Genomic DNA, 16735 nt, shown 5'->3' with positions numbered 1-16735 from the left:
ATTGGGTCTTTCGGTCTGGGAGGTCTGATCTTTTTAAGTTCTTTATGGATTCGAGATAGTAGGCCTTTGTCTGAGGGACCGCTGGTGAAAATTTTTTCCCACATTGTGGGTTGTCTCTTCACACTGCTGGTGGTTTCTCTTGCTGTGCAGAAGCTTTTTAGTGAAAAGAGATCCCATTTGTTGGTTGTTTGTGCTAGTTCACGGGCAACTGAAGTTTTGTTCATAAAGTCTTTTTCCTACCCCAGTGTCTTGAAGAGTTCTACCTAACCTCTGTTCCAGCCGGTTCAGTGTTTCTGTTTTTATGTTTAGATCTTTAATCCATTTCAATTTCAGATTCGTGCATGGTGTGCGATATAGGTCTAGTTTTTTAGTCTTTGGCAAGGTGAAACCCAATTTCTCCAGCACCATTTATTAAAGAGACTTACGTTGCCTCCAGCGAGGGTGTTTGGCTCCTTTGTCAAAGATGAGGTGGCTGAGTGTGTCCGGAGTTGTTTCTGCATCTCGTAGTCTGTTCCACTGGTCCTCGGATCTGTTTCTTTGCCAGTACCGTGCTGTTTTTAATCACCCACCGTAGCTTCGTCGCGTATAGTTTCAAGTTGGGGGTTGCAATACCCCCTGCCATGTCTCTGTTACCTAGAATTTCTTTTGCTATTCTGGGTCTCTTCTTGTTCCAAATGAATTTTTCGACAGTTTTCTCAATTTTCTGTTCTCGTTTTCATATATCTCTGCATGTGCTTGCACATAGAGCAGAATGTGTTCTCGGTTTTCACTTCTCCCAGAGCAGTCCCTGTGATTTGATTGATGTGTCTGTGATTGTTTCCATTTGACTGACTGACCGACTGACTGGGTGGGTGGGCAAAAGTCTTGTGTGTCTTTTGACGTTCCATGATTTTCCTTTTTTTATATAGGAAGAAGCACCCCAGGCAGCAGTCAGAAAGGAAGGAAGTGGGACTTGTGTTTTTAAAAATGCTTCACAGGAGCAAAGAAATGTTCACAAAGGGTGCAAAGATTATAAAAGTGGTAAGTTAGTGAATATCTGTGAAAGTTCTTTGTCTGTATGCTAGTAGTTTGTCAAGTCTGTAGATCCAAAAACATGGTACCCATTTCTTTAAAAGTTTTTCTTTTCCTGTTTTCCTTCCACAAACTTCTTCCTGAAATTGCTTCAACCCTCAGAAGTTCTTTTTTACTGTTAAACTTTTATGTTCTTGAAATACTCATGAATGCACGCCACCTGCCTCGCAAGCACAAGGTCCCGAGTTCCCCAAACACCACAAAAGAAAAACGACAAGACAATATTCATGAATGCAGATAGATTTGTACGTATATTTAAAATCCACAGCAGTAAATGTTCGCATTAATGTGTCTGTGGGTACATTTTACAGGTGTGGTGTCTGCCCCGGGATTAGGAGAAGATGATGAATCATCACCTTGGGATTCCGAGGTATTGTCTATTGTTTATAATTGTTTTTAAAATAAGCATTAAGTGAGACTTAAGTATGAAGGAGAATAATTGGACTTGACTTGCTCACCTCTGCACATGCCTGTTAGAAATTATGTCCTCACATTTTTTTAACCCGTAGCTAATAAAGTAATCCCCTGGACAAGATGGCACGTGTCTATAATCCCAGCACTCTGGGAGGCTGAAGCAGGAGGATCCCAACCTCAAACCCTGGACAGTTTAGCAATTTAATAAGACTGTGTCTCAAAAAGTAAAAGGACTAGGGTTGTAGCTCAGTATGGAGGCTCTGGTTTTAATACCCCGTAGTGCAGATGAAGGAATGAATGAAGTCTTCAGTACAGTACTGCTACACGGTACATTTCTGCTGGTTTGTAGGATTCATTTAGTGAAGCCAGTGCAGTTAGAAATTAAGGCTTAGACGTCACAAACAGTCAGCTTGGATTCTGACATTGAGTCGATGTAAAAACTAAAGAATTACTCCAGGTCGGCCTACGGCCAGTGAAATTCAAGAGAAAATGTTTGGATCATAATTTTTACAGCGTGTAACTTGAAAAGTTAATGAGTGGGAGTTGAAAGCGTTACTATACTTGGATTGCCAACTATTAGGGTTTGGGTCTGGCTGTCCCCCACAAAGCTTCATTAGGTCCGCGGTGACTGAATCTGGAATGTGTGATGTTGGGATCAAGGGCACGTGATTCCTAAAGCGCCACATGTGAGTGGTTTAGCACCGCCCTAATCTCGGGTAGTCTGACTGGGATAAAAGGCAGAAAGAGGCGGTGAAGGTCCCTTGTTGCCTGTGCTACCTTGTGGCCGCCATGTTGTTTCTCTTTTGCGATGCCTGTTGGCCATCCCTGCCTTGGAGCCAGCCAGCTGTGGACTGAAACCTCTACAAACTGTGCGCAAAATAAGCCCCTTCCCCTCTAACTTTGGGTGTCGGGTATTTTGTCTCAGCAATGAGAGAAAAGTAACTGACACAGCAAGTATAGATCCGCAAGGAACAGTTCAGGAGAAGGAAGAGATTGGGGAATTGTAAATACATAGGATTATAGTCACCGTTGGGTTTTGTCATGTTTTAAAAAGCTGAAACCAGTTTTGAATGTGGAATGCATTGAGTGCCCCCTTTATGGCAGCCATGCCCGTAGTGACAAACGTGTAACTAATGACAGCTTACTTTAAGAGGACCATTGTGGGGAAGGCCTGACCTCTCAGGTGTGAGGAGCTGCTGTATCGCCTGACGAGGCTCGAGAATTTTGCGGGGGTTTGTAGTTAGGCTAGGAAAGAGAGTGAATTGCTGTCAAATTAAGGATGAGGAGAAGCCAGGCGTGTCCGAGTGTAGGAGGACGTATTCTGGACAGAGAGCAGTGAGCCACATCTGTCCATCGTTTTCACGTCCTAGAGTGAGCAGGAAGCAGGAAGTACAGTAACTGTCATCGTAATCACTTACAGAAAAGACAGTGTATAAATAAGTACTTGGCACATTTTAGACATGTAAGAACAGTTCTTATGCTGCCCTTTTCATTAAGGCTTTTTACAAACTTTTTTGACGTTCTTAATTTTTAAAAGAGTTGCACGTAGTGTCTAAGAATTGTGTGCTATTATTTGAGTGTAACATAAACTTACTAGTAGTACATTTATATTTTCATCCATTTTCCCTATCAGTAAAATTTTTACCAAGAACATTCGATTTTTTTTTTCTGAAGCCCTTGTTTGTATAAATGGAGCAGCTTCTAAAATGTCGTTCGTACTCCTGAAACACTGAAGTCTCTCTGCTTGCCAAGTATTTTAACACTAAAACGACTTGTGTGATTGGAAATATTTAAGGCTGAATTATAGCAAATGTACTTACAAGAATCTGTTTAATCAGCGAAGGGAAAGGGACAGTCGGGGGTAAAGAGAAGTGAAGGAGATCAAGAAATGATAACATACGTACCAGTTCCCCAAAACATTCACTCATTAAAACATCTTACAGTTTAGAAATATTGCATTTAAATATGCATTTTTTAAATCAATGTTATCCTTGTTGGGGAATGTAAAGTAGAGTTAGGAGATACAAAATGGGCTTGACATCAGGTTCTCGTTGAAATGTTCTGGTTTTCAGTATGTGCTTCCCATTATTAAATCTAATTGCGTTTTTCCTTTTTTTGAGACAAGGTCTCGCTACGTATGTAGTTCAGGCTGGCCTCGAACTCACACTGATCCTTCTTTCTCGGCCTCCTGAGTGTGCTGGGATTACGGGCATGCACCGCCTTGTCTGGCAACCTTTCTTCAATTTTTATCTACCATCCCATATACTAGAAATAATAGGAAGTTAGAACTATTGGTATATGCTGTTTATAGGGGAATAGGAAAGCAATATGAATTTGAAAATAGGGTTTTACATTTCTTTCTTGTGTCATAGTGGTACTTCAAAATGGCTAGCTCTGTAAACACATCAGCCTTTCTCTTCTACGATTTAAACCTTTTTCTTTTTGGCCCGGGGGATCGAACTCAGGACCTCGCTCTTGCAAGGCAGGTGCTGTGCTGCTGAGCCAAATCCCCGGTTCCTTTTTTGTTCCTTTTTTGAGATGGGGGGTCTCAGTATGCTCCCCAGGTGGGCTTCACACTCCTGGGCTGAAGAGACCATCCCACCTGAGCCTCCCCACAGAGCTGCGACCACACGTGCATATCATCATGCCTGACTTACATTGAAAACTTGGAAGACTTGCTTTTAAATGAGAATGTTTTCGCAAAATCTTAAATTGGTGTTTTAGAACTAAATTTCTTTATTAAAATTTTTGATTCATATTAGCATAATATCCTAGAAATAAATATTTGCAGGTATTAATATCCGTATATGTTTACGTCCTTGAACCAGATGTTGAGATAGATAGATATATATCTATAGATATATATATATATCTATATAGATATATATATATATCTATAGATATATATCATTGAAAAATTGAATCCCCTGGATTTTCCCCCCTTTGGTTTACAAGAATTTCAGAGTTCTGTGTAGGTTAGCGTTCTTACATCAGTTTAATGTATTTTAACAAATACTTACCTTCTTGAGCCCATAGGCTTTCCTGAATAAGTTCATCTACTCCTTCTCCGAACATGTTTACTCGGTCCTGTCTCCTAAGTCCTCTGGGTCCCTCAAGTTTGATGTACCACCCTGAAAACCTTGACCTTGACCCTTTCCTGACTATGTTAATAAATGGCACTGAATCCCTGAAGCTGGGAAAATCCTGGAGCCTGGCCATCCTTCTGGTCACCCATCCAGCCTTTCACAATCAGTGTTTCCTACCTGCTCACAGATTTTCACATCTGCATTCATTTTCTTCCCTATTAATTTGATATAGTACTCTTTTTCTGCTCCTCCTTCCCCCATTATGCTCATCTACCTTAACACTGCTGCCAGGGTGGCCTTTTCTGCAGAGTATTGGATCCCCGTTACACAAAGGGCCCCTGATGCTCCTGTCTTATCCATGCATGCCGTTGGAGGAACTGTATTCCGGTTTGGTCACATTGCTTGGGCATCATTTGCTGTGCGGTTTGATGCCTCATCCTTTTGTTTATGCTGCCCTGTTTGGAATGCTCTTCACACGCTTCCTGTCCACTTTCTCTCCCTTCCAAAATAGGACCAAAGGTTTGTGGCTTTTCCTGAGCTTCCCAGGTAGTGCTGACTGTTCCTTGCTTTGGACCCCAGTTGTAGAACCAATGAAATACAATTTTCTGTTCTTTTTGTTTTGTTTTGTTTTTTTGTATAGCCTTTTATCGGTACATTTTAGGTGTACAGCATAGTGACATTCATCATTGGAGACATGCACCTTTACATACTCTCTTGGTTATTATTTTTCCCCCTTCCCCTACCTTCCCTTCGACCCCTCCATCCCTCCCTTTTGACAAAGACTTTGTTTCCCTGTTTTCGTTTTCTCATATTAATTCCATTCCCTCTTTCCTTTCCCCTAGCACTCCCACTTCCCCCTCCCCTTTGCCCCTTTTCTTCCTATTTCACCTTACCTATTATACCTTTTAGTCCTTATTTACACTTTCAGTTTCTCACGCTAGAGAAACTATTCGGTATTTACACATGCGTCCAATTTATTTTGCTTAAAGAGTATCGCCTCGGTGTGCATCCATTTAGCAATAAATGTGTCTAATTTCTCGTTTTTGATGGGTGAGTAGTCCTCCATTTTATTAAAAAAAAAACAAAACCCCACATTTTCTTGATCCAGTCTCCAGTTGATGGGCATTTGGGCAGTGTCCAAGTTTTAGCTGTCACAAACTGTGGTGCTATGAACATGGGTGCACATATATCACTGGTGGCATGATTTCTTTTAATTCTTTGGGGGAAGATGCCAGCCAGCAGGGGAATAGCGGGGTCAAATGGGACTTCCCGTCTTAGTTCTTTGAGGTATGTCCGTACTGATTTCCACAGTGGTTGCGCCAGTCTACACTCCCACCAGCAGTGGAGCAGGGTTCCTCTTTCCCCACGGCCCCGCCAGCATTTGTTATTGGTTGATTTCAGGATAGCAGCCATTCTTTCTGGAGTGGGGTGGAATCTCGGCGTTGTTTTCATTTGCATCTCTCGAATGACCAGTGATGTTGAACATTTTTTCGTATGTTTATTTGCCATGTCTACTTCTTTGTGTGAGAGATGTCTGTTCATTTCAGATGCCCACTTTTGGATTGGGTCTTTCGGTCTGGGAGGTCTGATCTTTTTAAGTTCTTTATGGATTCGAGATAGTAGGCCTTTGTCTGAGGGACCGCTGGTGAAAATTTTTTCCCACATTGTGGGTTGTCTCTTCACACTGCTGGTGGTTTCTCTTGCTGTGCAGAAGCTTTTTAGTGAAAAGAGATCCCATTTGTTGGTTGTTTGTGCTAGTTCACGGGCAACTGAAGTTTTGTTCATAAAGTCTTTTTCCTACCCCAGTGTCTTGAAGAGTTCTACCTAACCTCTGTTCCAGCCGGTTCAGTGTTTCTGTTTTTATGTTTAGATCTTTAATCCATTTCAATTTCAGATTCGTGCATGGTGTGCGATATAGGTCTAGTTTTTTAGTCTTTGGCAAGGTGAAACCCAATTTCTCCAGCACCATTTATTAAAGAGACTTACGTTGCCTCCAGCGAGGGTGTTTGGCTCCTTTGTCAAAGATGAGGCGGCTGAGTGTGTCCGGAGTTGTTTCTGCATCTCGTGGTCTGTTCCACTGGTCCTCGGATCTGTTTCTTTGCCAGTACCGTGCTGTTTTTAATCACCCACCGTAGCTTCGTCGCGTATAGTTTCAAGTTGGGGGTTGCAATACCCCCTGCCATGTCTCTGTTACCTAGAATTTCTTTTGCTATTCTGGGTCTCTTCTTGTTCCAAATGAATTTTTCGACAGTTTTCTCAATTTTCTGTTCTCGTTTTCATATATCTCTGCATGTGCTTGCACATAGAGCAGAATGTGTTCTCGGTTTTCACTTCTCCCAGAGCAGTCCCTGTGATTTGATTGATGTGTCTGTGATTGTTTCCATTTGACTGACTGACCGACTGACTGGGTGGGTGGGCAAAAGTCTTGTGTGTCTTTTGACGTTCCATGATTTTCCTTTTTTTATATAGGAAGAAGCACCCCAGGCAGCAGTCAGAAAGGAAGGAAGTGGGACTTGTGTTTTTAAAAATGCTTCACAGGAGCAAAGAAATGTTCACAAAGGGTGCAAAGATTATAAAAGTGGTAAGTTAGTGAATATCTGTGAAAGTTCTTTGTCTGTATGCTAGTAGTTTGTCAAGTCTGTAGATCCAAAAACATGGTACCCATTTCTTTAAAAGTTTTTCTTTTCCTGTTTTCCTTCCACAAACTTCTTCCTGAAATTGCTTCAACCCTCAGAAGTTCTTTTTTACTGTTAAACTTTTATGTTCTTGAAATACTCATGAATGCACGCCACCTGCCTCGCAAGCACAAGGTCCCGAGTTCCCCAAACACCACAAAAGAAAAACGACAAGACAATATTCATGAATGCAGATAGATTTGTACGTATATTTAAAATCCACAGCAGTAAATGTTCGCATTAATGTGTCTGTGGGTACATTTTACAGGTGTGGTGTCTGCCCCGGGATTAGGAGAAGATGATGAATCATCACCTTGGGATTCCGAGGTATTGTCTATTGTTTATAATTGTTTTTAAAATAAGCATTAAGTGAGACTTAAGTATGAAGGAGAATAATTGGACTTGACTTGCTCACCTCTGCACATGCCTGTTAGAAATTATGTCCTCACATTTTTTTAACCCGTAGCTAATAAAGTAATCCCCTGGACAAGATGGCACGTGTCTATAATCCCAGCACTCTGGGAGGCTGAAGCAGGAGGATCCCAACCTCAAACCCTGGACAGTTTAGCAATTTAATAAGACTGTGTCTCAAAAAGTAAAAGGACTAGGGTTGTAGCTCAGTATGGAGGCTCTGGTTTTAATACCCCGTAGTGCAGATGAAGGAATGAATGAAGTCTTCAGTACAGTACTGCTACACGGTACATTTCTGCTGGTTTGTAGGATTCATTTAGTGAAGCCAGTGCAGTTAGAAATTAAGGCTTAGACGTCACAAACAGTCAGCTTGGATTCTGACATTGAGTCGATGTAAAAACTAAAGAATTACTCCAGGTCGGCCTACGGCCAGTGAAATTCAAGAGAAAATGTTTGGATCATAATTTTTACAGCGTGTAACTTGAAAAGTTAATGAGTGGGAGTTGAAAGCGTTACTATACTTGGATTGCCAACTATTAGGGTTTGGGTCTGGCTGTCCCCCACAAAGCTTCATTAGGTCCGCGGTGACTGAATCTGGAATGTGTGATGTTGGGATCAAGGGCACGTGATTCCTAAAGCGCCACATGTGAGTGGTTTAGCACCGCCCTAATCTCGGGTAGTCTGACTGGGATAAAAGGCAGAAAGAGGCGGTGAAGGTCCCTTGTTGCCTGTGCTACCTTGTGGCCGCCATGTTGTTTCTCTTTTGCGATGCCTGTTGGCCATCCCTGCCTTGGAGCCAGCCAGCTGTGGACTGAAACCTCTACAAACTGTGCGCAAAATAAGCCCCTTCCCCTCTAACTTTGGGTGTCGGGTATTTTGTCTCAGCAATGAGAGAAAAGTAACTGACACAGCAAGTATAGATCCGCAAGGAACAGTTCAGGAGAAGGAAGAGATTGGGGAATTGTAAATACATAGGATTATAGTCACCGTTGGGTTTTGTCATGTTTTAAAAAGCTGAAACCAGTTTTGAATGTGGAATGCATTGAGTGCCCCCTTTATGGCAGCCATGCCCGTAGTGACAAACGTGTAACTAATGACAGCTTACTTTAAGAGGACCATTGTGGGGAAGGCCTGACCTCTCAGGTGTGAGGAGCTGCTGTATCGCCTGACGAGGCTCGAGAATTTTGCGGGGGTTTGTAGTTAGGCTAGGAAAGAGAGTGAATTGCTGTCAAATTAAGGATGAGGAGAAGCCAGGCGTGTCCGAGTGTAGGAGGACGTATTCTGGACAGAGAGCAGTGAGCCACATCTGTCCATCGTTTTCACGTCCTAGAGTGAGCAGGAAGCAGGAAGTACAGTAACTGTCATCGTAATCACTTACAGAAAAGACAGTGTATAAATAAGTACTTGGCACATTTTAGACATGTAAGAACAGTCCTTATGCTGCCCTTTTCATTAAGGCTTTTTACAAACTTTTTTGACATTCTTAATTTTTAAAAGAGTTGCACGTAGTGTCTAAGAATTGTGTGCTATTATTTGAGTGTAACATAAACTTACTAGTAGTACATTTATATTTTCATCCATTTTCCCTATCGGTAAAATTTTTACCAAGAACATTCGATTTTTTTTTTCTGAAGCCCTTGTTTGTATAAATGGAGCAGCTTCTAAAATGTCGTTCGTACTCCTGAAACACTGAAGTCTCTCTGCTTGCCAAGTATTTTAACACTAAAACGACTTGTGTGATTGGAAATATTTAAGGCTGAATTATAGCAAATGTACTTACAAGAATCTGTTTAATCAGCGAAGGGAAAGGGTCAGTAGGGGTAAAGGGAAGGAAGGAGATCAAGAAATGATAACATACGTACCAGTTCCCCGAAACATACACTCATAAAAACATCTTACAGTTTGAAAATACTTCATTTAAATCTGCATTTTTAAAATAAAGTTATCCTTGTTGGGGAATGTAAAGTAGAGTTAGGAGATACAAAATGGGCTTGACATCAGGTTCTCGTTGAAATGTTCTGGTTTTCAGTATGTGCTTCCCATTATTAAATCTAATTGCGTTTTTCCTTTTTTTGAGACAAGGTCTCGCTACGTATGTAGTTCAGGCTGGCCTCGAACTCACACTGATCCTTCTTTCTCGGCCTCCTGAGTGTGCTGGGATTACAGGCATGCACCGCCTTGTCTGGCAACCTTTCTTCAATTTTTAACTACCATCCCATATACTAGAAATAATAGGAAGTTAGAACTATTGGTATATGCTGTTTATAGGGGAATAGGAAAGCAATATGAATTTGAAAATAGGGTTTTACATTTCTTTCTTGTGTCATAGTGGTACTTCAAAATGGCTAGCTCTGTAAACACATCAGCCTTTCTCTTCTACGATTTAAACCTTTTTCTTTTTGGCACGGGGGATCGAACTCAGGACCTCGCGCTTGCAAGGCAGGTGCTGTGCTGCTGAGCCAAATCCCCGGTTCCTTTTTTGTTCCTTTTTTGAGATGGGGGGTCTCAGTATGCTCCCCAGGTGGGCTTCACACTCCTGGGCTGAAGAGACCATCCCACCTGAGCCTCCCCACAGAGCTGCGACCACACGTGCATATCATCATGCCTGACTTACATTGAAAACTTGGAAGACTTGCTTTTAAATGAGAATGTTTTCGCAAAATCTTAAATTGGTGTTTTAGAACTAAATTTCTTTATTAAAATTTTTGATTCATATTAGCATAATATCCTAGAAATAAATATTTGCAGGTATTAATATCCGTATATGTTTACGTCCTTGAACCAGATGTTGAGATAGATAGATATATATCTATAGATATATATATATATCTATATAGATATATATATATATCTATAGATATATATCATTGAAAAATTGAATCCCCTGGATTTTCCCCCCTTTGGTTTACAAGAATTTCAGAGTTCTGTGTAGGTTAGCGTTCTTACATCAGTTTAATGTATTTTAACAAATACTTACCTTCTTGAGCCCATAGGCTTTCCTGAATAAGTTCATCTACTCCTTCTCCGAACATGTTTACTCGGTCCTGTCTCCTAAGTCCTCTGGGTCCCTCAAGTTTGATGTACCACCCTGAAAACCTTGACCTTGACCCTTTCCTGACTATGTTAATAAATGGCACTGAATCCCTGAAGCTGGGAAAATCCTGGAGCCTGGCCATCCTTCTGGTCACCCATCCAGCCTTTCACAATCAGTGTTTCCTACCTGCTCACAGATTTTCACATCTGCATTCATTTTCTTCCCTATTAATTTGATATAGTACTCTTTTTCTGCTCCTCCTTCCCCCATTATGCTCATCTACCTTAACACTGCTGCCAGGGTGGCCTTTTCTGCAGAGTATTGGATCCCCGTTACACAAAGGGCCCCTGATGCTCCTGTCTTATCCATGCATGCCGTTGGAGGAACTGTATTCCGGTTTGGTCACATTGCTTGGGCATCATTTGCTGTGCGGTTTGATGCCTCATCCTTTTGTTTATGCTGCCCTGTTTGGAATGCTCTTCACACGCTTCCTGTCCACTTTCTCTCCCTTCCAAAATAGGACCAAAGGTTTGTGGCTTTTCCTGAGCTTCCCAGGTAGTGCTGACTGTTCCTTGCTTTGGACCCCAGTTGTAGAACCAATGAAATACAATTTTCTGTTCTTTTTGTTTTGTTTTGTTTTTTTGTATAGCCTTTTATCGGTACATTTTAGGTGTACAGCATAGTGACATTCATCATTGGAGACATGCACCTTTACATACTCTCTTGGTTATTATTTTTCCCCCTTCCCCTACCTTCCCTTCGACCCCTCCATCCCTCCCTTTTGACAAAGACTTTGTTTCCCTGTTTTCGTTTTCTCATATTAATTCCATTCCCTCTTTCCTTTCCCCTAGCACTCCCACTTCCCCCTCCCCTTTGCCCCTTTTCTTCCTATTTCACCTTACCTATTATACCTTTTAGTCCTTATTTACACTTTCAGTTTCTCACGCTAGAGAAACTATTCGGTATTTACACATGCGTCCAATTTATTTTGCTTAAAGAGTATCGCCTCGGTGTGCATCCATTTAGCAATAAATGTGTCTAATTTCTCGTTTTTGATGGGTGAGTAGTCCTCCATTTTATTAAAAAAAAAACAAAACCCCACATTTTCTTGATCCAGTCTCCAGTTGATGGGCATTTGGGCAGTGTCCAAGTTTTAGCTGTCACAAACTGTGGTGCTATGAACATGGGTGCACATATATCACTGGTGGCATGATTTCTTTTAATTCTTTGGGGGAAGATGCCAGCCAGCAGGGGAATAGCGGGGTCAAATGGGACTTCCCGTCTTAGTTCTTTGAGGTATGTCCGTACTGATTTCCACAGTGGTTGCGCCAGTCTACACTCCCACCAGCAGTGGAGCAGGGTTCCTCTTTCCCCACGGCCCCGCCAGCATTTGTTATTGGTTGATTTCAGGATAGCAGCCATTCTTTCTGGAGTGGGGTGGAATCTCGGCGTTGTTTTCATTTGCATCTCTCGAATGACCAGTGATGTTGAACATTTTTTCGTATGTTTATTTGCCATGTCTACTTCTTTGTGTGAGAGATGTCTGTTCATTTCAGATGCCCACTTTTGGATTGGGTCTTTCGGTCTGGGAGGTCTGATCTTTTTAAGTTCTTTATGGATTCGAGATAGTAGGCCTTTGTCTGAGGGACCGCTGGTGAAAATTTTTTCCCACATTGTGGGTTGTCTCTTCACACTGCTGGTGGTTTCTCTTGCTGTGCAGAAGCTTTTTAGTGAAAAGAGATCCCATTTGTTGGTTGTTTGTGCTAGTTCACGGGCAACTGAAGTTTTGTTCATAAAGTCTTTTTCCTACCCCAGTGTCTTGAAGAGTTCTACCTAACCTCTGTTCCAGCCGGTTCAGTGTTTCTGTTTTTATGTTTAGATCTTTAATCCATTTCAATTTCAGATTCGTGCATGGTGTGCGATATAGGTCTAGTTTTTTAGTCTTTGGCAAGGTGAAACCCAATTTCTCCAGCACCATTTATTAAAGAGACTTACGTTGCCTCCAGCGAGGGTGTTTGGCTCCTTTGTCAAAGATGAGGCGGCTGAGTGTGTCCGGAGTTGTTTCTGCATCTCGTAGTCTGTTCCACTGGTCCTCGGATCTGTTTCTTTGCCAGTACCGTGCTGTTTTTAATCACCCACCGTAGCTTCGTCGCGTATAGTTTCAAGTTGGGGGTTGCAATACCCCCTGCCATGTCTCTGTTACCTAGAATTTCTTTTGCTATTCTGGGTCTCTTCTTGTTCCAAATGAATTTTTCGACAGTTTTCTCAATTTTCTGTTCTCGTTTTCATATATCTCTGCATGTGCTTGCACATAGAGCAGAATGTGTTCTCGGTTTTCACTTCTCCCAGAGCAGTCCCTGTGATTTGATTGATGTGTCTGTGATTGTTTCCATTTGACTGACTGACCGACTGACTGGGTGGGTGGGCAAAAGTCTTGTGTGTCTTTTGACGTTCCATGATTTTCCTTTTTTTATATAGGAAGAAGCACCCCAGGCAGCAGTCAGAAAGGAAGGAAGTGGGACTTGTGTTTTTAAAAATGCTTCACAGGAGCAAAGAAATGTTCACAAAGGGTGCAAAGATTATAAAAGTGGTAAGTTAGTGAATATCTGTGAAAGTTCTTTGTCTGTATGCTAGTAGTTTGTCAAGTCTGTAGATCCAAAAACATGGTACCCATTTCTTTAAAAGTTTTTCTTTTCCTGTTTTCCTTCCACAAACTTCTTCCTGAAATTGCTTCAACCCTCAGAAGTTCTTTTTTACTGTTAAACTTTTATGTTCTTGAAATACTCATGAATGCACGCCACCTGCCTCGCAAGCACAAGGTCCCGAGTTCCCCAAACACCACAAAAGAAAAACGACAAGACAATATTCATGAATGCAGATAGATTTGTACGTATATTTAAAATCCACAGCAGTAAATGTTCGCATTAATGTGTCTGTGGGTACATTTTACAGGTGTGGTGTCTGCCCCGGGATTAGGAGAAGATGATGAATCATCACCTTGGGATTCCGAGGTATTGTCTATTGTTTATAATTGTTTTTAAAATAAGCATTAAGTGAGACTTAAGTATGAAGGAGAATAATTGGACTTGACTTGCTCACCTCTGCACATGCCTGTTAGAAATTATGTCCTCACATTTTTTTAACCCGTAGCTAATAAAGTAATCCCCTGGACAAGATGGCACGTGTCTATAATCCCAGCACTCTGGGAGGCTGAAGCAGGAGGATCCCAACCTCAAACCCTGGACAGTTTAGCAATTTAATAAGACTGTGTCTCAAAAAGTAAAAGGACTAGGGTTGTAGCTCAGTATGGAGGCTCTGGTTTTAATACCCCGTAGTGCAGATGAAGGAATGAATGAAGTCTTCAGTACAGTACTGCTACACGGTACATTTCTGCTGGTTTGTAGGATTCATTTAGTGAAGCCAGTGCAGTTAGAAATTAAGGCTTAGACGTCACAAACAGTCAGCTTGGATTCTGACATTGAGTCGATGTAAAAACTAAAGAATTACTCCAGGTCGGCCTACGGCCAGTGAAATTCAAGAGAAAATGTTTGGATCATAATTTTTACAGCGTGTAACTTGAAAAGTTAATGAGTGGGAGTTGAAAGCGTTACTATACTTGGATTGCCAACTATTAGGGTTTGGGTCTGGCTGTCCCCCACAAAGCTTCATTAGGTCCGCGGTGACTGAATCTGGAATGTGTGATGTTGGGATCAAGGGCACGTGATTCCTAAAGCGCCACATGTGAGTGGTTTAGCACCGCCCTAATCTCGGGTAGTCTGACTGGGATAAAAGGCAGAAAGAGGCGGTGAAGGTCCCTTGTTGCCTGTGCTACCTTGTGGCCGCCATGTTGTTTCTCTTTTGCGATGCCTGTTGGCCATCCCTGCCTTGGAGCCAGCCAGCTGTGGACTGAAACCTCTACAAACTGTGCGCAAAATAAGCCCCTTCCCCTCTAACTTTGGGTGTCGGGTATTTTGTCTCAGCAATGAGAGAAAAGTAACTGACACAGCAAGTATAGATCCGCAAGGAACAGTTCAGGAGAAGGAAGAGATTGGGGAATTGTAAATACATAGGATTATAGTCACCGTTGGGTTTTGTCATGTTTTAAAAAGCTGAAACCAGTTTTGAATGTGGAATGCATTGAGTGCCCCCTTTATGGCAGCCATGCCCGTAGTGACAAACGTGTAACTAATGACAGCTTACTTTAAGAGGACCATTGTGGGGAAGGCCTGACCTCTCAGGTGTGAGGAGCTGCTGTATCGCCTGACGAGGCTCGAGAATTTTGCGGGGGTTTGTAGTTAGGCTAGGAAAGAGAGTGAATTGCTGTCAAATTAAGGATGAGGAGAAGCCAGGCGTGTCCGAGTGTAGGAGGACGTATTCTGGACAGAGAGCAGTGAGCCACATCTGTCCATCGTTTTCACGTCCTAGAGTGAGCAGGAAGCAGGAAGTACAGTAACTGTCATCGTAATCACTTACAGAAAAGACAGTGTATAAATAAGTACTTGGCACATTTTAGACATGTAAGAACAGTCCTTATGCTGCCCTTTTCATTAAGGCTTTTTACAAACTTTTTTGACATTCTTAATTTTTAAAAGAGTTGCACGTAGTGTCTAAGAATTGTGTGCTATTATTTGAGTGTAACATAAACTTACTAGTAGTACATTTATATTTTCATCCATTTTCCCTATCGGTAAAATTTTTACCAAGAACATTCGATTTTTTTTTTCTGAAGCCCTTGTTTGTATAAATGGAGCAGCTTCTAAAATGTCGTTCGTACTCCTGAAACACTGAAGTCTCTCTGCTTGCCAAGTATTTTAACACTAAAACGACTTGTGTGATTGGAAATATTTAAGGCTGAATTATAGCAAATGTACTTACAAGAATCTGTTTAATCAGCGAAGGGAAAGGGTCAGTAGGGGTAAAGGGAAGGAAGGAGATCAAGAAATGATAACATACGTACCAGTTCCCCGAAACATACACTCATAAAAACATCTTACAGTTTGAAAATACTTCATTTAAATCTGCATTTTTAAATAAAGTTATCCTTGTTGGGGAATGTAAAGTAGAGTTAGGAGATACAAAATGGGCTTGACATCAGGTTCTCGTTGAAATGTTCTGGTTTTCAGTATGTGCTTCCCATTATTAAATCTAATTGCGTTTTTCCTTTTTTTGAGACAAGGTCTCGCTACGTATGTAGTTCAGGCTGGCCTCGAACTCACACTGATCCTTCTTTCTCGGCCTCCTGAGTGTGCTGGGATTACAGGCATGCACCGCCTTGTCTGGCAACCTTTCTTCAATTTTTAACTACCATCCCATATACTAGAAATAATAGGAAGTTAGAACTATTGGTATATGCTGTTTATAGGGGAATAGGAAAGCAATATGAATTTGAAAATAGGGTTTTACATTTCTTTCTTGTGTCATAGTGGTACTTCAAAATGGCTAGCTCTGTAAACACATCAGCCTTTCTCTTCTACGATTTAAACCTTTTTCTTTTTGGCACGGGGGATCGAACTCAGGACCTCGCGCTTGCAAGGCAGGTGCTGTGCTGCTGAGCCAAATCCCCGGTTCCTTTTTTGTTCCTTTTTTGAGATGGGGGGTCTCAGTATGCTCCCCAGGTGGGCTTCACACTCCTGGGCTGAAGAGACCATCCCACCTGAGCCTCCCCACAGAGCTGCGACCACACGTGCATATCATCATGCCTGACTTACATTGAAAACTTGGAAGACTTGCTTTTAAATGAGAATGTTTTCGCAAAATCTTAAATTGGTGTTTTAGAACTAAATTTCTTTATTAAAATTTTTGATTCATATTAGCATAATATCCTAGAAATAAATATTTGCAGGTATTAATATCCGTATATGTTTACGTCCTTGAACCAGATGTTGAGATAGATAGATATATATCTATAGATATATATATATATCTATAGATATATATCATTGAAAAATTGAATCCCCTGGATTTTCCCCCCTTTGGTTTACAAGAATTTCAGAGTTCTGTGTAGGTTAGCGTTCTTACATCAGTTTAATGTATTTTAACAAATA

At 41.5% G+C, this 16735-nt stretch overlaps 1 protein-coding gene across 14 annotated transcripts in view; it reads left to right on the top strand.

Moving 5' to 3' along the window:
- The window catches only part of LOC147821220 (ankyrin repeat domain-containing protein 26-like), a 122032-nt gene that overhangs the window by 52290 nt on the left and 53007 nt on the right, over positions 1-16735 (top strand). For all 14 annotated transcript variants that reach the window (XM_087201226.1, XM_087201221.1, XM_087201223.1 and 11 more), the window contains 6 exons: positions 909-1020; positions 1383-1441; positions 7041-7152; positions 7515-7573; positions 13170-13281; positions 13644-13702. In XM_087201226.1, the coding sequence (XP_087057352.1) occupies positions 909-1020; positions 1383-1441; positions 7041-7152; positions 7515-7573; positions 13170-13281; positions 13644-13702 (513 nt within the window). The remainder of the gene's footprint in view (positions 1-908; positions 1021-1382; positions 1442-7040; positions 7153-7514; positions 7574-13169; positions 13282-13643; positions 13703-16735) is intronic.

The sequence above is a fragment of the Heterocephalus glaber genome, unplaced genomic scaffold (assembly GCF_053883595.1).
Source record: "Heterocephalus glaber isolate CG9 unplaced genomic scaffold, H.glaber_assembly_v1.0 deba00001758, whole genome shotgun sequence".
NCBI classification, from domain to species: domain Eukaryota; kingdom Metazoa; phylum Chordata; class Mammalia; order Rodentia; family Bathyergidae; genus Heterocephalus; species Heterocephalus glaber.
Note: the sequence above shows the minus strand (reverse complement) of the source record. Positions and strands in the feature narration are given on the sequence as shown.